Source organism: Leptodactylus fuscus, chromosome 2 (genome assembly GCF_031893055.1).
Source record: "Leptodactylus fuscus isolate aLepFus1 chromosome 2, aLepFus1.hap2, whole genome shotgun sequence".
NCBI classification, from domain to species: Eukaryota; Metazoa; Chordata; class Amphibia; order Anura; family Leptodactylidae; genus Leptodactylus; species Leptodactylus fuscus.
In genome coordinates, this window is record NC_134266.1 from 243,342,635 (window position 1) to 243,364,757 (window position 22,123).

The 22,123-nt window shown below is 42.4% G+C and overlaps 1 protein-coding gene across 2 annotated transcripts in view; it reads right to left on the reverse strand.

Moving 5' to 3' along the window:
• ATP8A2 (ATPase phospholipid transporting 8A2) overlaps nucleotides 1-22,123 on the reverse strand; it is a 576,493-nt gene that overhangs the window by 437,087 nt on the left and 117,283 nt on the right. For both annotated transcript variants that reach the window (XM_075265950.1, XM_075265949.1), the window contains exons 3-7: nucleotides 17,427-17,526; nucleotides 15,194-15,292; nucleotides 8,654-8,699; nucleotides 7,842-7,882; nucleotides 6,032-6,105 (exon numbers count right to left, since the gene is read on the reverse strand). In XM_075265950.1, coding sequence (XP_075122051.1) covers nucleotides 6,032-6,105; nucleotides 7,842-7,882; nucleotides 8,654-8,699; nucleotides 15,194-15,292; nucleotides 17,427-17,526 — 360 coding nt within the window. The remainder of the gene's footprint in view (nucleotides 1-6,031; nucleotides 6,106-7,841; nucleotides 7,883-8,653; nucleotides 8,700-15,193; nucleotides 15,293-17,426; nucleotides 17,527-22,123) is intronic.

The following is a 22,123-nucleotide window of genomic DNA, read 5'->3' on the forward strand; positions in this document are numbered from 1 at the left end:
GGTAAATTTTGCAGTGATGACACACGACTACTGGAACGGGGCACAGACAGGTCGGTCGGATTAATCTATGGCATCTCCTCACTAAAAAACTAATTTCAGCCATAGCTAATAATAATAATAATCTTCACGAACATATTTTAGAGTCATTAGATAGCAATTTTAAAGGGACTGCACAAATTTAGAAAAAAAAAAAAAAAGTCTGCTTTTCTTCCCCAAAACAGTGCCACCACAGGCTGAGTGTAGTATTACAGCTCTGCCCCATCAACTTTTCAGAAAAGTCCCATGCATTGGTGGTGTGCTAAAAACGGCAACTTTTCTACGACAATTTCTGCCATTGAAGTTTTGATATATCCCCCCCATTATGGGATTATTTGGTCACCATATTGTGGTATCACTTTGGGATTGTTAATCTATAGATCATGGTAATATTTAGGTTGTGTTGAGGCTATGTATGGTCCTCCAGGTATTATGGAATTATGTATCTATGATAAAGAGCTGTTATTTGGCAACTTTTTGTTGAGCAAAGTATGTGGGATTCATTGTGTACTAGAAAGTGCTGTTAAAGGGGTTGTCTAGGATTGGCGGACAGATTGATGGACCCAGAGGTTCCGGCCTGGTCACATGATCGGAACCACCCACTGATCCCCCTCTCTCGTCCCCTAATCTCTGGGATCTGGCTTTACCATAGGCAGCCAACCCTCATACATAGCACAGGCAACCTTTCAAATCAGGGGAGGAGGAAGGGCGTTGGAGCGGCCCTTGAGTTGGGGGCTATTTCCGATCATATGGCCCAGGGATTGAAATCAGACCGGGCCATCATCCAGTGTAACCGTAAGTCCCTGAATAACCCCTTTAAACACACTTCAGCATAATGGGGCAGATTTATTAAACGGTCTAAAAGCAATAGGATCTTAGTTGCCCATACCAACCAATCACGGGAGCAACTTTCATTTTCAGTAGCAGAATACAAAGTGAAAGCTGCCTGGTGATTGGTTGCTACTAAGCACAACTAAGACAGTCTTGCTTTCAGATAGCTTTAATAAACTTGCCCCAGTGTTGATAGATGTATACACTCACTGGCCACTTTATTAGGTACACCATGCTAGTAACGGGTTGGACCCCCTTTTGCCTTCAGAACTGCCTCAATTCTTCGTGGCATAGATTCAACAAGGTGCTGGAAGCATTCCTCAGAGATTTTGGTCCATATTGACATGATGGCATCACACAGTTGCCGCAGATTTGTCGGCTGCACATCCATGATGCGAATCTCCCGTTCCACCACATCCCAAAGATGCTCTATTGGATTGAGATCTGGTGACTGTGGAGGCCATTGGAGTACAGTGAACTCATTGTCATGTTCAAGAAACCAGTCTGAGATGATTCCAGCTTTATGACATGGCGCATTATCCTGCTGAAAGTAGCCATCAGATGTTGGGTACATTGTGGTCATAAAGGGATGGACATGGTCAGCAACAATACTCAGGTAGGCTTTGGCGTTGCAACGATGCTCAATTGGTACCAAGGGGCCCAAAGAGTGCCAAGAAAATATTCCCCACACCATGACACCACCACCACCAGCCTGAACCGTTGATACAAGGCAGGATGGATCCATGCTTTCATGTTGTTGATGCCAAATTCTGACCCTACCATCCGAATGTCACAGCAGAAATCGAGACTCATCAGACCAGGCAACGTTTTTCCAATCTTCAATTGTCCAATTTCGATGAGCTTGTGCAAATTGTAGCCTCAGTTTCCTGTTCTTAGCTGAAAGGAGTGGCACCCGGTGTGGTCTTCTGCTGCTGTAGCCCATCTGCCTCAAAGTTCGACGTAGTGTGCGTTCAGAGATGCTCTTCTGGCTACCTTGGTTGTAACGGGTGGCTATTTGAGTCACTGTTGCCTTTCTATCAGCTCGAACCAGTCTGGCCATTCTCCTCTGACCTCTGGCATCAACAACGCATTTCCGCCCACAGAACTGCCGCTCACTGGATGTTTTTTCTTTTTCGGACCATTCTCTTTAAACCCTAGAGATGGTTGTGCGTGAAAATCCCAGTAGATCAGCAGTTTCTGAAATACTCAGACCAGTCCTTCTGGCACCAACAACCATGCCACGTTCAAAGGCACTCAAATCACCTTTCTTCCCCATACTGATGCTCGGTTTGAACTGCAGGAGATTGTCTTGACCATGTCTACATGCCTAAATGCACTGAGTTGCCGCCATGTGATTGGCTGATTAGAAATTAAGTGTTAACGAGCAGTTGGACAGGTGTACCTAATAAAGTGGCCGGTGAGTGTATGTTAGAGCATTGAGCACTTTATGGTAGTATAATATGGTCGCCATATTTTAGAGCCGCCGTCATCATTTCACACTGTTCCATACTAGTTTACCTGTTCTTCCTTTAAATTAAAAAAAAATACAAAAAAAACCCAACACAATTGTTTGATTTACTGTGACCCTTAAAGGGGTATTGCTACAATCCTTTATCTGCATTCTCAATAGATGTCTGATCAATGGAGGCCACATTGCTGGGACCCACTAACATTACCCAAAAGAGAAACGGTGGTCTTATACCCAAAATATATAACAAAATATAAAGTCTTCACTATAGTACTGACCAAATATCACAAAGCAATACGCACCAAATGAAGTAAAATGCGTGCGAAACACTGGTTGAGAATATCCCTATGCACGATTAGGGTTGTCAGAGGTGTGATCCATGTTTATACAGTCTATTACTAGGCCTAAACCATCTTCTATTCTACCTTTTGTTCTCTCCATTTTATTTGATATGTCTTACAATGTGATATTCATTCACATTAACTAATAAAGACTTTAGATTTTTCTATATTTTGGGTGTACGACCTCTTATTCTCCTTCTAGCATAAATTACCAAATTAATAAATAAATTATATATATATATGGCTTTGAGATATCCATTTTATATATTTTTCTCTGTATTTAGTAGGTTCTGCCCCATCAGTCACTACATTGGGAGCCTTACCGAGGAAGCGTCAGCAGTCAAGAATAAGCACAGCCACTCCATTCAAAGTCATAAGGGTTAATGTATTATATATTTAATGCCGGTTTGTAATGTAAAACACTATGACAGAAGTCACAATTTTTGTTGCATGGCCACATTTGCCCTAAAAATTGCAGTTTTCCACTGCTCGTGCCACTTTTAGGGTGCATTCACACAAAGTAAAGTGGCACTGATTCTGCTATGATAATGCGCGGCAGATTCAGTGCTGATAATGCGCGGAACACATTGAAATCAATGGGAGGCTTTATAACACATTGATTTCAAAGTGTTCCGCTTGGAAGACGGAACCTATTGAACTCAATGGGAGTCTTTAACAGCGCTGATTCTGCCGCGAGTTATTCTGGCAGAATCAGCGCCACTTTACTCCGTGTGAATGCACCCTTATAAGTGTGTATGGCAAGGGTGGAGACGGGGGCAAGGTTTTCCAATGTGATAAGTTAACCACTATTTGTTCCAGAAAACTGGCACAAATAACTCTTAAATTATTAAGACTTGGGAAATAGATTAAGACCAGTGTAACAAACGCCAGTGGCAATAAATTCCTCCTATGAAACTGGTGATGATAGAGATGAGCGAGTACTGTTCGGATCAGCTGATCCGAACAGCATGCTCCATAGGAATGAATGGATGCACCTGGTACTTCCGCTTTGACGGCGGCCGGCCGCTTAACCCCCCGCGTGCCAGCTACGTCCATTCATTTCTATGCGAGCGTGCTGTTCGGATCGGCTGATCCGAACAGTACTCACTTATCTCTAGTGATGAAAGACTGTCTCTTTCCCTTTATGTTCACAGAGGAATTTGGAGCAGATTTTGAGATTTTGACCAAAAGCGTCCTTCTTGACCTATCCGTGGATTCCGGTGCGTATTCAAACTGAGAAATCGCGACGCAAGACTAATGCTGATCAGCGTCATGGTGTCTGAAGCCAGTCAGTGAGCAAACCTCTGCTTCGGCTTTCTGCTGCGGGATCCACATGGTTGGAATTTGGAGAAGAAGACTGCTTCAAATTCTTCTGGGTGAATGGCCGCTTAAGACTTAAAATGGAGTGCCCGCTAGACCCCCTCTGTATTAATCTCTACATCTTGTAGGAACAAGGCCTCAGCAATCAATCAATGGGGACCCTAGTAGTGGGCCCTAAGCAATCAGAAATATATCACCTGTAGGAATATCCCTTTAATTTATCTGGGTCATCGCTACTCATGCAGAAAACCCCACAATCATCACTGATGCATAATCCAACAGCAGTAACAGAATGAGAAATTTATTAGAAACATGACAAGTGACTTCACCTCTTATAAGACACAAAATAATGTATATACAATAGAGAATTCACCACATTACTCCAAAACATGCAGGATGTCTCCACCGAGCTGAAGATGGGTTTGCACTAAGCATATTTGCATTGCTATTAAACACCAAAGATGGGAAAATGATACCTGTCCTAATTCTTACACAATGACCTACGTCACTGTTTGTAGGGTCCCTGCACTGAAAAGTCGATTTATTTGGCACTGACCTGACACTTCTACGGAAGAATCAGAGTTACCATGTCTAACAAAATAGTAATATGGGGCTCTATAGCAATAATTGGAATGAGATACCACTTCCCAGTGACCACCTTCATGGCAAGTTTATGATTGTCTTGATGGCCAACCTGTGCCATATGAATTTTTAGGGGTGCTGCACACAGTGACGTTATAGTATGAGGATACCGCACATCGTGATATGTCTGTATAGAGATAATGCGCCCACTGACATTACAGTACAGAGATAATGCACACAGTGATATGAAAGTATAGGGATAATGCGCCCACTGATGTTATTTGATATTACAGTATAGGGATAATACACATAGTGTTATCACAGTAGAAGGAAGTGCAAGGATAATGTATATGGTAATGTCACAGTACAGATATAATGTGCACAGTGATGTCACAGAACAATGATAACGTATACAGTGATGCACACCATGATGTCACAGTATAGGCATGATGGGCTATAATGTCCTAGTAATTGCCTAATACAAACAGTGATGCCTCAAGACAGAGGTAAGACACAGTGATGTCACAGCACCGTGCATGTTGTGATGTCATAGCGCAAAGATAACATGCACCGTGATGTCACAGCACAGAAATAAAGTACATAGTGATGGCAAAGAACATATATAACACACACAGTGATGTCACAGCACAGAGATAATACACACAGTGATATCACAGCTGAAAGATAACATCTATAGCAATATCAATATGGCCAGAGATAAAACAAAAAGTGATGTCACTATACAGGGGTAATGCACAGGGTAGTATTATTTGGTGTCCTTGCTACCCTGGTGGTTGAACTAACGGTTAACCCATACAGACCGGCTATTATAATAATTATGGGAAAACAATCACTGTTGGCTATTTTTATTTTTGCAAGCGCAGGATTTAGACACATCATCTCTGTAATGTATTACTGTGCGTGTATCATAATGTATGGATAAAAAAAAATCCTTCCTCTCTAATGGCTATCTGCGTCTAAGGTTAGTAAGATTAGGGATACACAAGCTCATGGCGAACGAAACAACTATATGAGGGGCTACTGCATGTCCTGGGAAAAGGTTTCTGTACCATGGCCATTAGAGATCTGGAATCAATAGCCCTGACTGATCATGGTGATGGGTATCAGTGGTGCAGTCAGTCTGGTGGTGCATGGCAGGGTACAAGGAGTAGGACAACTTAGTCACTTGCCTAAAGCGTCATGATTCCTTGTGCAAATGTCTGCATTCTACGGAATATCATAAGATCACAAATTTCACTTATTCATAGTCATATCTGTACCAATAGTAACTGTACACATTCATTTTCCCAATTCCTTAATGTAATATAATTTCCTTAAAGTAATATAGCAATGACTTTAAATGGCAATGCAAATACACAGAGGAAAAGCAAGTATATATGACATCAGCTCAGTGGAAACGGGAAAAGAGACACCCAACCATATAACATCTGACCTTGAAGATAAAATGATCATATCGGCTGGAAGATGCTGCCCATTGGTCACCTTCACAATGTCTCCCACTGCCACCTGTCAGTCCAGGGGCAGCCAAGCAGCAGACAGGAGAGAAAGAAAGTACACATTGTGTGTCCTTAGTCATCACTCACACCATTAGTCCTTCCAAGGAGCAAAAGCAAAGTATAATAAAACACAGGCTAGTTATTAGCATAGGTGCACATGTACACAGAGCAATAACATTCAACCAATAGTGCAACATTCGGTGCTAAGAAGTTCCCCAATGTATCCTTAAGAGAATCTATCACATGTCAAAGTGATAGGTCAGACGTTGTGAGACCCCACCGACCACTAGAAGGAATGGAAAGAAGCGTTACGCTAAATGTTCTGCTTCTTTAGATCTCCTTAGAGAACAGAATAAGCAGTGTATGGGCTCAATGAAAAGTCTATGACTACTGACTTGACTCTCTGACCAGAAATGAAGGAGTATTCTCATCTCACATATTCATGGCATATCCGTAAACGCCATAAATGAGCAAGATGGATGTGGGTCCAACTCTAGGACCCACATCCATCTTGAGAACATGGACCCCTGACCCCTCTGTTACATTCAAAGATAATGGAGAGATAGCTACACGTGTGTAGCTTTTTTCATACATGTTTATGGGCATACATGTCTATGGGAGGTCCACAAACAATTGGGTGAACATTTATGGATATGCCAAAAATCTGTGAGATGGGAATACCCATTGGAGCTTTGTATCAGAAATGTATTGCCAATCCCTATAAACCTATGTTAGGAAATTAATAAGATCTGAATTTTGGACTTATGTTCAGAGATGGAGATTCACTTTAAAACTGCCCATACATCAGAACTGCTCTATATTTGTGTATATATGTATCACTTTTAACCCTTGGTAGGCGGTGATCATTCCACAATGATACTATAAAAGATGTTTTTATAGCAAACAACATAATCCTTATCATTTCTGGAAAGACGGCACGCCAACTGGTTCGAGAAAGCAGCTGTCTATAAGTGGCTTTGGTTCCTCCATGCGTTTGGGTACTTTGTATTACTATAGTGTTATATAAACTTGTTATTGTGTTAGTAAATAGCATCTAAGTTCCATAATATATTCCTGACTTCATGGCTAATTCATATTAATAATGGCAATCCCATAATGGAAGCCGCAACTACCCAGGATGTCCCTATAATATGCCATATGACATCTATATAATACATCTGCAGAGTCTGTCGGAGCATTAGTCTTTTATACAGGGCCACTGTGGATTAGTGGGGTGTCAAGACATTGGCTTGACAAGGGATGCCTATGTAAGACATCCCCTTTACACAAGTTTGCAATTCCAGTTCCTTCTGGACCAAGAACTACAGTATGGTGCTGGTGCTTAGATTGTCTTCCATGTATTCACCCTTACAGCTAACTCTGGATGGGCCACATGTATTTTTCTATATGCCCATTGCTTCTCTGTGGCTCATACATAAAGTTTCACAACTCAGGGACCAAAGTAAAATGAGAACATTTTTAGTAACCAATAAATGTATATTTCCCGCAACGTCTTTACCTCCTATTTCTATATAAGTGTCAGTCTTTCTATAAGCGCTGCACTTAGATTTATTATTGACTTGTCTTGTACAGAGGAGATAAGTCTGAATCCCTTCCCCCTGATCCTTGAAGTATCCAGATACACCCGACACAAACACTGAACAAATGGCGCTCCTTTGTAAATGTGACAGCACCTCTAAGGAATTATCTTCCATCTCATGAGCAGGACAGAATAAATGGACATACCTCTCTCCATATCACATTCTGCCATGTGCCACCTCGTAAAACTGTAGGAGAGAAACAAATGTTAGTGTAAGAGAATGGAAATTATTTTAGACTACAACAAGGTAAACAAGAAAAAAATATTAGATTTGTGTAGATTTATCTGGGATCTGACCGTCTAATATGCTGTGAGCTTTGACGTTACTTCCAATGACATGTGATAGTATAACAGGCCTTATATTCTCCCAATATCCAAGCAACACTCAAACTTGGCTGGCCCAATGGCAAGAAGGCCACAGCCTAGAATAATGCAGGTGTCGGTGGTCAATACGTGGCTGATGCTGGATGATAAATCTAATGCATCTACTCTAAGTTTATTACTAGAGATGAGCGAGTAATTTGCGATTGAATACCTCGCTCCCATAGGAACGCGTGTAAGCGGCCGAACACCAAGAGGTTAAGCGCATCGAATTTTCACTGCGCTTAACCCCTTCGTATTCGGCCGCTTACACACATTCCTATGGGATCGAATACTACTCACTCATCTCTATTTATTACTCCTATTAGGGTGCATTCACACGGAGTAACGTGCCGTGTGACCTGGCACATATACGCCGTGTGAGATTTTAAGCGCCGTATACGCTGCCATATTTTGCATCTGAATTTATTTTGAATCTGAATTTTTTTTGTGCAGTTTGGGGCATTGTTTCACATTGAGACCAAACCCCTTCCCCTTGAAGCCATACCCCTTTCACATTAAGCTATGCCCACTTGTCAATGTATATATCATTGAATTCAATACATATCATCCATGGAGAGGATCATTAGAAACTTACCAATGGTTTTCTTCTTATTAACAGTATTGTCTGCCTTGTGTCTTTTCTGTATAAAGAAAAAATATCAAAGAAAAAATATCAAAAAACAAAAATCAATCCTAAGATCTATCACCAGCAACAACAGGATGAAAGTATTCAATGGCATACATTCTGCACACGCTCCTGTATTTGGGATGGTGTCAGACACTACAGGCTCCTCTATACATTCTTCTTACAACACTTTGTGGTTTACGCTTTTTCTACTCCTAGCTTACGAGTCTATAATAGGATTTACATTTGACTTTAGAATCTGCCACAATCTCTTTCTGGACATGTCAAGGATCAGAAAAGTCATTCTATGTATTGTATCCAAAACTACCAGCACAGCAGTTTTTCAGTAGTGTATGGGCAGGGGGTCCATGAGCTCTATAGAGTTCCTATACCCTGGCATTACCCTGAGCTATTGCAAGCACGGGTCTAATCCTTTCCAGTAAATGAAACGTCACAGGAGAGGTAATAAAACTCTCAGGAGGGTCTATAGAGCGCTGTAGACATAATGAATCCAGTGGTAGACTGAACTATTGGGTATTAAAGTTAATGGGCTACAGATCTATCACTAGAGTCATGATATATATGGACTGGATCATAAAGTAGCATCTATTAGTTGCATGCTAGGATTAAGTATGTACATGGCTAAGGGGCTGTGACATAGCTGTTGCCCAGGGATGACCAGTTAGTCAGTCTAACCCTAAATAAAGTCTAAACTCAACCCTTACTTTTAATCTAATGTACATGGTGGTGTCCCAATGGTAAATGTCTGGGAAATAAGGTCTGGACATGTTGGGTTTCAACACGTCCATTGTTTTGTTAAAGGGTTAAGTTATCCAGCTCCAACAGCAACCACAGGATAGGCCAACAGTATCTGATCAGAACCTACCGCGGTAGTGGCTGCCACAGGGCCCAAGACATTAGGGAGTCTGGTAGGTCCCTGTTTTTTTTTTGTTTTTTTTTTATTAGTCCGTTGGTCGGGGTCTTCAGGGAGGGGGCTCAGTTGAGGGGGCCTTGTCAAATGTTCACCTTGGGGTCCCACCATTCCTAGTTACATCACTGGCTACTGCTGTAGACAGATCGAGAAGCAGTCCTACTCCGATTAAAGTCTTAAAGGGGTTGTCCCATCACAAGGATCCTATCTATACTGCTTATTAATGTGAATGTAAGACTTTTCCTAAATACACTGCTTCAGCAAAACTGCTTTGTTTGGCCACTATCTTACTTTATTAATTTTTTTGTGGCCACAGCCCTGACCTAGCTGCTCCTGAGTCAAGTGATGTGTCAGCCTGCTCTCAGGGGGGAGGGGCTAAGTACACGGGAGCGAGCCTGGAGGGGGGGGGTAGTTTACCCTTTGGGGGAAGGGGCCGCCAATACAGGGTTAGATGCCGGCACAGGTGAAGCCAGCAACATTGCTATGCTTCTGCCCTGCATGAAGCAAGCAGCGGCAGAAGCGATGCTGCTATTCGGGGGGGGGGGGGGGGGGCGGCGGCGGAGGAGCGGAATAACAGCATCGCTTCTGCCGCTGCTGGCTTCATGCAGGGCAGAAGCATAGCAATGTTGCTGGCTTCACCTGTGCCGGCGTCTAACTCCCTGGCATCCGCTGTAATAGGCAGATGCTGGGGACTGTTAGACGCCGGCACAGGCACATCGCTATGCTTCTGCCCTGCATGAAGACAGCAGCGGCAGAAGCGATGCTGTTCCGCTCCGGGGTCACATATGCAAAGCCAAGCGGTGAGATGCCGCCGGCCCTGCGTGCACGCTCATACACCAGTCTAACCTTCACAATGCGAATACAGACCCGCAGGGTGTCGGGTCTGTATTTGCATTGTGAAGGGTAGACTGGTGTATGAGCGTGCATGCAGGGCCGGCGGCATCTCACCGCTTGGCTTTGCATATGTGACCCTGCCAACCAATGACGCAACAAAGCCGGAAGACAGAAGATTTTAGAGGAACGAAGACGGGTGAGTATGCGACGTGGGAGTACCCCTTTAAGCACAGAGTTGCAGTACTCTAGTATCACCGCTATGGAGTGGACAGGGCTGCAGCTCTGCACCTATTACTCGAATAAGAGCAGAGCTGCTTCAGTCATTGACCTCAGCAGCAGCTTTTGGTGCCCGAAGGCAGGCAGTTCAACTGATCAGTGCAGGGTCTGGGTGTCAGACTCCTAGCTATTGATAACTATCTGCAGCAGGGGTCAGCAACTTTAGTTCCAAGAACAGCAGAGTAAGTATGCATGCTGGGAGTTGTAGTTTTACAACAGCTGGAGTGCCGAAGGTTGCCTAACCCTGACGTATAGTATATGGCCCGCCGTACAATGGAATCTTTCAACACCTACATGTAAGATATGTCAGAAAACAAAACAAAGGGCCACTCAGTGATAATTCAGGATCTGAGACCACGTACTGTATTAACCTTCTACCTAGGAGGTATCAATAGATCACTGTACTACCCCAAATCAGCAAAAATATAATCCCAAATTTCCAACTATTTTGTAAATACAGCTACAGTACACACAATGGGAGAATTTATTGTTCCATCTATGCAAGTTTTCTGGCATAGATGGGTATAGATGTGACATATATTTTGGTGTATTGCCCCAATGATGTGCTACTTTGCTCTTCCTACACCCTACTTACTTAAAAAAAGTTGGCAAAGTGGGGATCAAGATTGGGGTTGATATCTGAGACCATCAAATTTACTATAACTCAAACCAGAAAACTTCCATGTACTATATACCTAAAATTTACTCCAGCCCTGGGGGACTGGGGAAGCTTTCCATACTTTCACACAGTTCCTCCAGTGATATGCAGCAATTCTTAAGAGGCTAGAGCTTCCTAATATTCTGGTGCATCTTCAGCCAGCGGGGGAATGTATTAAAACTGCTGAAGGAAATGCCAATCTTAATACATTCCTTCCACTGTGTCTCCATGATTACTGACTACAACAAACTTGAGTGTAGTCATGTCCTGGAGTCATGCGTTCTTCTATTCCACCCTTTCCTATAATTTGTAGGCTTGAAAGACAAGGATCAGATGGGAGTAACAAAGAAATCCCTACTATTAAGTATAGTGGGAAAGTTCCAGTCTTGGAAGCCGTGCAGGAACAAGATGTGTTACAATGTCTACACTGGATTGTGAAATACAATCATTGGCGGATCATTAGGAGAACACTGAACGTGTTACAATTAGCAGCTCAGTGACTGACAGCGGTAAAATGATCTGCAAATTAATCCTGTTAAGTGCCGCTTCCCTTGGAGACAGACGCGAGCATCACATGCGGAGATCATATACGCCTTTGCAAATCAAAAATCTAATTACCAGATGACTTTACCTGCAGCCCTGGTATTAACAAATTACAATCTCAAATCCTCTAATCCCTTCCAAAACAACAACACACCCAGGTGCCAGGGTGCCCACTTTAACCACAATAACCTTCTACAAAAATAACATTAACTGTGCATTTTGTAGCTGGAGGCTGTGCGGATACACAAATGGGAACACCAAACATGTTGTAGGTATCAAAGTACATTAGAGACTGTGTGAAGACACCTAAAACAACCATTAATCTATCCCTTACTATACAATGCACCATTGGAGGCTGTGAGTCACTGCACTTTTGTCTCACCAAAGACATCACCTTTCTGCTTTTGGTTTTATTAGACATAGACCCCTGGACGGGCAAGCATTTTCCCTGCAATGGCTTCTGCAGGAGAGATCAAATATTACAAAATCATGGTAGTGGCCCTATGATCCCGCACATAGAGGCTGATCTTGGAGCCTACAACCCCGATATGATGTCCACATACTTTAGTAGATGTTACTAGCCAATTCCATATTTCTAAATCATAGTCAAGTTCTACTCTTTGCTTCCCTATGCGAAATGAAAGGATCGGAGAACCAACCTGGACCATTTTGGATTTGCTCCCCTGTACAGTCATGGCCAAAAGTTTTGAGAATGATACAAATATTAATTTTTACAAAGTCTACTGCTTCAGTTTTTCTAATGGTAATTTGCATATACTCCAGAATGTTATAAAGAGTGATCAGCTTAACAGCAATTACTTGCAAAGTCAATATTTGCCTAGAAAATGAACTTGTCAGGATACGGAGTCGCCGCGGTCTCCTTGCTGCGCGGCGTCTCCCTGGGAGACGTGTTAGGAGTTCTATTGGGTGTGCTTAGGTCATTAAGGGTTAATCTTTTCCTTGCCTTCAGTCTCCATGTCATTAGCCATCAGGTGTGTTTTTCTGCTGCTATTTAAACCCCACCCAGGCATGGATCCTTGCCAGCCATTCACTTTGGGTTTCCTGGTCCCCCTGCTCAGTCTGTTTCCCTGTCTGTTTGTATTCGGTCTGTTCCTTGGTAATATACCCGGCTTGTATTTTTGACTCTCCCTTGTCTTTTGATTCGGTACCTTTATTATATCTCCTGGCTCGACCTCTTGCTCGTCTGACCTCGCCTTCTCTTCTGTGTCTTGCTGGGACTTGTGGTCCTCCCTGGTTCCATGCTGTTTAGTCTTTTGTTTTGCATTGTAGTTACACTGTGCTTTCTGTTTAGGTGTGACCCCCGTGACTCCAGTCCCTAGGACTTTCAGGGCCTCCTCTTCCCTAATCCTAGCCGCCGGGATAGAAGCGTAAGGAGTCATGGTAGGCGCACTTCAATTAGGAAGTGCATTGGTCTGCCTCATCTCAGATACTACAGCATAGTCATAGCCGCAGAGCCTACGACCCCTTTTGTCATTAGTTGCACAGTGTTGCTTTCCCAGCTGTGTCACTTTGCACTGCCTGACCCTGACTCCAATCCTTACAGAACTTTATCCCCCAAAACACATTTCAACATCATTGCAGCCCTGCCTTAAAAGGACCAGCTAACATCGTTTCAGTGATTGCTCCATTAACACAGGTGTGGGTGTTGATGAGGACAGGGCTGGAGATTAATCTGTCATGATTAAGTAAGAATGACACCACTGGACACTTTAAATGGAGACTGGTGCTTGGCATCGTTGTTTCTCTTCTGTTAACCATGGTTATCTCTAAAGAAACACGTGCCGTCATCATTGCACTGCACAAAAATGGCCTAACAGGGAAGAGTATCACAGCTAGAAAGATTGCACCTCAGTCAACAATCTATCGCATCATCAAGAACTTCAAGGAGAGAGGTTCCATTGTTGGCAAAAAGGCTCCAGGGTGCCCAAGAAAGACCAGCAAGCGCCAGGACCGTCTCTTAAAAGTGTTTCAGCTGCGGGATCAGGCTACCAGCAGTGCAGAGCTTGCTCAGGAATGGCAGCAGGCAGGTGTGAGTGCATCTGCATGCACTGTGAGGCGGAGACTCTTGGAGCAAGGCCTGGTCTCGAGGGCAGCAAAGAAGCCACTTCTCTCCAGAAAAAACATCAGGGACAGACTGATATTCTGCAAAAGGTACAGGGAGCTGAGGACTGGGGTAAAGTCATTTTCTCTGCTGAATCCTCTTTTCGATTGTTTGGGACATCTGGAAAACAGCTTATTCGGAGAAGACGAGGTGAGCGCTACCACCAGTCTTGTCTCATGCCAACTGTAAAGCATCCTGAAACCATTCATGTGTGGGGTTGCTTCTCAGCCAAGGGAATTGGCTCTCTCACAGTCTTGCCTAAAAACACAGCCATGAATAAAGAATGGTACCAGAATGTCCTCCAAGATCAACTTCTCCCAACCATCAAAGAGCAGTTTGGCCATCAACAATGCCTTTTCCAGCATGATGGAGCACCTTGCCATAAAGCAAAGGTGATTACTAAATGGCTCAGGGAACAAAACATAGAGATTTTGGGTCCATGGCCTGGAAACTCCCCAGATCTTAATCCCATTGAGAACTTGTGGTCAATCATCAAGAGACGGGTGGACAAACAAAAACCTACAAATTCTGACAAACTGCAAGCATTGATTGTGCAAGAACGGACTGCTATCAGTCAGGATTTGGTCCAGAAGTTGATTGAGAGCATGCCAGGGAGAATTGCAGAGGTCCTGAAGAAGAAGGGTCAACACTGCAAATATTGACTTGCTGCAATAACTCATTCTAGCTGTCAATATAAGCTTTTGTTACTCATAATATGATTGCAATTATATTTCTGTATGTGAACATCTGACAAACACACATAAAAACCAGAGGGCAGCAGATCATGTGAAAATAGAAGATTTGTGTCGTTCTCAAAACTTTTGGCCATGACTGTAGATTATAGTCTTATTTGCAAGATCCATTGAAATATAATAGGGCAACCTTGTTCTGAAGACAGATGTTGATCCCATAGGAGACACCACATCTATCAGACATTTATGGCATACCCTGTGGTCAGGCTTTCTCTGAGATGTATTAGTACAAGGCTGCCATTCAGATGAATGGAAATCCACGTGACACAGGGACAGCTGAAGTCTGATATAATGGGAGATGCTTTCATACAGCCGTCCTACATCTTGACATTCATTTGAATGGGGCAGTTCTAATGAGTGCAATACAAAGATGTTCAAGATAAGAATAACTCACATAGTCCTCTATGATTTCTTTGATGCCGGCTACAGTCAGGATGAAGATTAAGGGCACCAGAGTGGTGTATCTTCCTGTTGGAGACACATCAGGGATTTGCTGAAAAAAAAAAAAAATCAATATATTCGATATATTAAATGTATGAATGTAGTCAGCAGCAATCCTCCCATTATCCCTGATAGAATCTGGGTCAACACCAAACTACAGTAATCTGAACAGGTCCCATGGTTCAATATGTTGGTTGGCGTGCTTCGCTATACCCTTTGTTTATCTGTCAAGGGTAGAGCAGACAGGGGTTTGCTGTGACAGAGCCCAAATACAGCAACTCACTGACATGGACCATTATAGTAGCCCCTTCCCACTCACTTTAGGCCCATTTGTTTTAGATTACGTGTGGCAGATACCTGCTATCCTAATATTCTTCCTCCAGTCACTACTCAATTTGTTTGCATATAGCGTATAATCTATGTTTCTTTGGTGTACTAGGAATCATTCTCGTGCCCTGATGTCCCGGTGAGCTTCTACTCTGCTCATACACAGTGGCCAATCTAACCGAGCAGAACTGAAGTGTAAAGCACTGGGTAACACAAGCACACCCTGAAGACACATGGTGTGAATGTTCAGGTGTTCTGACCTTCTTCTGCATCCTGTGTTAGCCAAAGCAGGATTTGCATGAAGTTAAATTGAGCAGAGTATCAGTGAAAGATTATATGTAAATGAGTCACTGACAACAAAAGATCCAGATAGTGTAGCAATGTTATTTGGGAATTCCAGAAACTGTTCTTACATGCAAAGTATCTCAGGACCTACTTACCTATATAAGGAGGCTTCCTTATATATCCAGCTGCTCCGTTAAAGCAATTTCTACTCCAAGGGGTATTCCCAACTTGTAAAGGACATGCCATAACTATATAATGAATGGGAGTCTAACGTCTGGGGTCTATCTTGATACTAAGAAAAAGGCCATAGGGCTGCATCCTTTTCACTATTTCACCTGAACAGCGGCACCCTGGTCACCTGGTCGTGTAGGGAACTGCAGTACAACATCATATGCATGGATGGAACTGCTGGTAAAAACAGTAAAGGGGATGCAGTGTTGCATCTTGTCAGAGTCAGAGAAGGATCCAGAGATCAGACCCCACTGGTCACAAAGCAATAGCATTATTGCTATGTTAGGTTTCAATAACCATTTAACAGTTCTGCTTTTAGACTGTATTTTCTTCATGTCAAGATGTCAAATCTATATGTACTTCAAGAACCTGAGAGGAAGCAACCAGATTCTCCATGATAAGGTAAGACACAGATGCGGGGGTAAAGTCTGACAAAATCTTTCAAAATCCCCTCAATCTGTGGCAAGTTCCTCCATGTGAACACACCCTAAAGCTGGGATCACACAGGAGTTTTTTGGACTGGATTTTGACACAAAGTCTGCTTCAAAATCCGACTAAAAAAAAACTCCTTCCATTGAATCCAATGCGTTCCTTGAACAACATGCCCTTTCTTCAGGTGGATTCCGTGGCTGACTCCCTCCCGACTAGGCCCATTGATTCGGGCCTAATCTGGAGTGGAATGCCGCAACTGGATGCCGGTGCACTGTATGCACTGCACCGGCATCCAGTCGTGGCTAGCCATCTTATGGACCGGATTCTGAGGCGGCCTCCGCGTCAATAATTCACTCCTGGTTTTGACTCAAAAAAAACACAGCGACATTTGGAACAAAAATAAGCTGCATTTCTGCAACTTGGGGCCTAAGGCTAAAGCCCCACACTGTGGAAACGCACCTTTTTTGTTGCAGATTTTGTTGAGGTTTTTTAAGCCAAAGGCAGGAGTGGTAGAAGTATAAGAACTTCCTCTATATTTCCCATTTCCTTGGCTCAAAAAAATGCAACAAAATCTACAACAAAAAAAAGCTACGTTTCCGTAATGTGGGCCTTAGCCATAAACCCCTGCCCCCCCCCCCCAAAAAAAAAATACAATATACAGTTTTTATATATTTTTATCAAAAAAAGATTTATCCCATTTGTCCCTCAATGTATATAGAAATCTATCACTACACTAAGGGGCATTTGTAATCCAGTCCAGAGAAGCCATAGGGATTGCAGAATATCACTGACACTGTGAACTAAAGGGATTTGCATTCGCAAAGGAAAGACATGACTGAACTCCCAGACAAATGTATTCATACCTCCCTCAATCAGATTATTTGCAAGTAAAATTTTTAGGAAGATTTTACCTGTAATAAGGCAATGAAGAGGAAGAAAGCATTGGCAGCTTTCCTGATCTGCTCATAGAGGAATCGAGGTAGGAACGTTACCACACTGTACTTGGCTGTGCTGCAGGGACAAAGGCAATGCTTAGTTTATAGGCAATAAGACTATAATAATGACAGAAAATGCATCAGTACCATTTATATACAGACAGGATAAAAAGGACTATAAATGTAAAAAGTAATTCACTGATATTTTCATAAAAAATGTAAGTTAAAAGATTTAAAAAATTTACTTTTATAACCAGCACATAAAATCTAGCAGCTTTATAATACTTTATATTACTCTGCTTTTATATGGAAACCGTCAACAGGCAGGGCGATATATGTTGCAGTTCAATTTACAGTTTTATGCAAATACAATCGTGTAACGAAAAGTTCTTCAGCTTTGTAAAAGATTGACTAACCGGTATACAAATTTTTACACAGCACACACTTAGGCTAGACAGTCTTATAGTGCCCCAGATTTATCACAGTGGCTGAGCCCACTATCCCTCCCGCTATGACCAACCAAAGAGTGATGATAGCATAGAAATATGAAGATAGCATAGAAATGCAAGAAGTTGAAATATATACAGAAAAACAAGTTTTGCTCAAAAGTGTGCACCTTCTCCATGCCAGAAAAAGGTCAAGGGAATGATGAATTCTTCTTAAAGTATATCAGTATGTACAGAAATTTGTATTATTATAAAGGTCCTTCATTTGATAATGAGCCTGTGTGTAGTGAAAAGAGCTAGTATAGATTTATTGCAAGGTGGAAAGCCCTGATGCAAGATACACCATAAATCAGAAGAAAGTTCCACCAATGCCAAAAGGCACATAAAGACTGGTGTACAATATGTCGGTCTTCATGAATTATAGGAAGCACTGGCCCAGATTTACTAATAGTTAGACAATGTAAACTTAGACTGGCAGTCTGAAAATACACCAGGTTTATCACAGTGGTTGGTGCTGAATGATAAATCTGTCATATCCTTAGACTGTCTAGTCTAAAGTTACATCACCTTTTAGGGCCCGTTCACACGGAGTAAACGTGGCGCACAATGCACCGCGTTTACGGGACGTTTGCTCCGCGATTTTGACGGTGCATGTTTGCGGTCGCGTTAGCAAACGTCTCGTAAACGCGGGGAGATCCGTGCTCCGGGGAGCATATAACTTTACAATAAAGCTTTCCGTAAGTATTCTTTTCATATACTGGAATAAAATCACGGCTGCAAAATAACACGGCGTATACGATCCTAACTCCCATTGAAATCAATGGGAGCGTTTACGGCGCGCAAACTCTCACAGGCCGTATACGTGCCAGATCACGCGGCACGTTACATCGTGTGAACGCACCCTAATGCTTTTTGTTTGTTTTTTAAAGAGCTGGAAAACACTTTACAAGACACACAACTTATTCAGCAACAACCTCCAGCCCTCCAACAAAGACATTGTCAATGAGCTACATCCTGGGTTATGTTTATATGACATGACTTGTATAACAGAGATTTTATACTATCCTGGATTACATAATATACAATAATGTATCAGATGGTTACCTTCACATAGATGGCGTTATTACACTAATGTATTTTTGTAGATGTACTGCCCTACAGCAGAAGAGAATGGAGTATAGGTGTGGTGCGGGATTAATAGTTGTTTTATAGTGGCTGACACAACTCTTATCAACACAACCTGGACTATACAGTAAAGCATTGATGCCAGATGAGTGGATATCCCAAATTATTAGAAATTAGAGGAAAAAGCGATGCCTACACTGATCATTTCTTGTACCGCCTAACCGGATCCGAAGCCTTGCTTGCTACCCACCCATCCGTTACTATGGCTGAATTAAAGGGAATGTATGACATTAATATAATGTGTTTTGTTCACAGAATTCATAGCAACACTAGAGCTCAGGCAGTGATGAAGCCAAGTGTGGTGAGATGTACTTTGGGGTGTGTGTATCATTTACTTGGTGGGTAGTATATTTTATTACTGTTATATCATGCATTGTTTACTATGATGTCTTTAGGGCCGCTCTATCACTTTGTAATACCGTACTTTATCACTCTGTACTATTACTTGTATATAATCTAAAAGCTTTTTGCACAGCACCATTTGTCTGCTTATTTATTAGTATTCGCACGGCACGTTGCGCTCCTCTTAGAAGCATAATATATTTATATATGCATTATTTTGATCAAGGACTCTATTGGGCATACTGACTTAGTGAAAAAACAACCAACCAAACATTCAAATGAGTCCGTCAGCCGTAAATCGGTTATAAATCTAATTCCGCTACCTTGTAGAAGTGATACAGTTTCCCAATATGCCTCTTTTATTCAGCTTTGGCAACCAATCAAGACAAGAGATTTTCACTACTAGGATTGATAGACAAAATCTGCAATTTTTTTAATTATTTATATTTTCAAAAATGTTTATTGATTTTATACAATTTTAAATATGGTTATATTCACGGAAAAACTCCTTTAGGCTAAGGCGCCAAGTAGCATGGAAAAAACATTGCAAGAAAAACCAAGGTAGAAACTCATTGTGTTTTTTCCCTGCAGAAAGTTGGCAGAGGATTCCTCTAGATTTTCTGCTTCAATTGTACCTATTCTGATTCGCTAGGATCCCATCCACTTTGCAGGAACTTAAAGGGATCCAATCATTGGAATCCCATATTTTCTCCCTAACACGTAGGAATAGCCTTAAGAAAGGCTATTGTTCTTCCATCCTTTAGATGTCTTCTCTGCACCGCTGTTCCATAGATAGCCCGGTTTTCTTCTGTATGCAAATGAGTTCTCTTGCAGCACTGGGGGAGGTCCACAGCGCTCAAACAGCACTGGGGGCGTACCCAATGCTGCGAGAGAAATCTCCAGCGCCGCCTCTATCTTCGTCTGGAACGCCTCTCTCAGTTTTCTTCCATCCTGGGTTTCAGACTACTAGGCATGTTCAGTCGGTTCCTCCATGGGGTCTGGGGCAGAGCTGACTGTGCATGCCCGCAGCCATTTTCAAGTAAAGCTGCTAAAGCCAGGACAGAAGAAAACGCGGACAGAGGCGTTCCAAACGAAGATAGAGGTGTTGCTTGAGATTTCTCTCGCAGCATTGGGGATGTCCCTAGTGCTGTTTGAGTGCTGGGGACCGCCCCCAGTGCTGCGAGAGAACTCATTTGCATACAGAAGAAAACCAGGATTTCTACCGAATGGTGGCACAAAGAAGACACCTAAAGGTAGGAGAAGAATAGCCTTAAGACTATTCCTACATCTTAGGGAGAGAAAATGGGATTATAATGATTTGGATCCCTTTAAAGCTGAGGCCCCACGTTGCGGAAACGCAGCTTCTTGTTGAAGATTTTGCTGCTTTTTGAGCCAAAGCCAAGAATGGCTACAAAAGAAATAGGAAATATATAAGAAAGTCTTATACGTCTACCTTCTGCTCAATCCACTCATGGCTTTGGCTCCAAAAACCGTAGCAAAATCTTTAACAAAAAACACTGTTTTTACATTACAAGGAGCCTCAGCCTTACACTTTACTTTAGTGTGAAATTTTAAAATGAACTCTTAATATAATTTAAATTAAAACCCAAACAAAACCCGAAAAAATTTTTTGTATAAAAAGAACACTTCAGTGGTTAAGAGGTTAATGTTCTGGTATGGGCAGATTATAATTGCAGGTATTAGTGACCCGTCAATACCAGACAGCGGCTTTTTATTCCCTGCTGTACAGGTCAGCTCCGTGTGTGTATCGTGAGTTAATGAAGCTGGAGCGGAGGTGTTGGAGAGTAAACACTGGCGCCTGTTCCTTCTCTGCCTATCTGTACAGGGTAGTCAAGGCCAGTAAAGACCACTGTTCTCTATAAGCTGTGCACTCTGGAAATAAGAGCGCTAAAAATTCCACACTCTGCAAACAAGGTATGGGCCTTATACAGTATGTCTCATTAGGCTCTAATCAAATCTATGTCATTATAAAAACAATGTAGTTCTGGATCTGCCCCATGACAGAGAGTAACAGCACCCTACTGACTTCTAACTGACCGCCAAGAATGACCGGCACGGGTGGCGCATGGGCGACACATGCACCAGCCGTGCTTCTGCGGCCCCTTTCATTCAATCCATGGCTACAAAATCAGACAGGAATAACATCTGTTCCATATGGTGCCGCCCAGACTGTTGAGCGGCAAAAGCCATGTAATTCACAGTGATGTGTACGGGCCCATAGAAATTAATGAGCCAATTTGCTATTTGGGAAAAACTCGGATAGCACACTGACCATTCGTACGGTCGTATGCAATGGCTTTACTCTTTGATGAAGCATTACTCGGAGTGCTACCTATTGTCATCACTGCAAGTCGTGGCTGATATCCATTGTCAAAGATTTTTATTATGTCAATTATGTGTGTGTTTTTTTGTTGTTTTTTTTTTGGGGGGGGGGTTACCTTTAATTTTATTAATTCTACTTGCAAAACCGCTGTGCTTTTTCCATAGAGTTATATGAGGGGAGGCAAAAATGAAAAACACAGCACGAAAGTGACAAAAAACGCAAGTCTTGTTTGCAGTTCAGTCCTATTCAAGCGAATTGGACTGAGATGCAATACCAAGTACAACCACTATACAATGTACAGTGCTGATAATTAGTGAAGAGTAGAGATGAGCGAACAGTAAAATGTTCAAGATTTG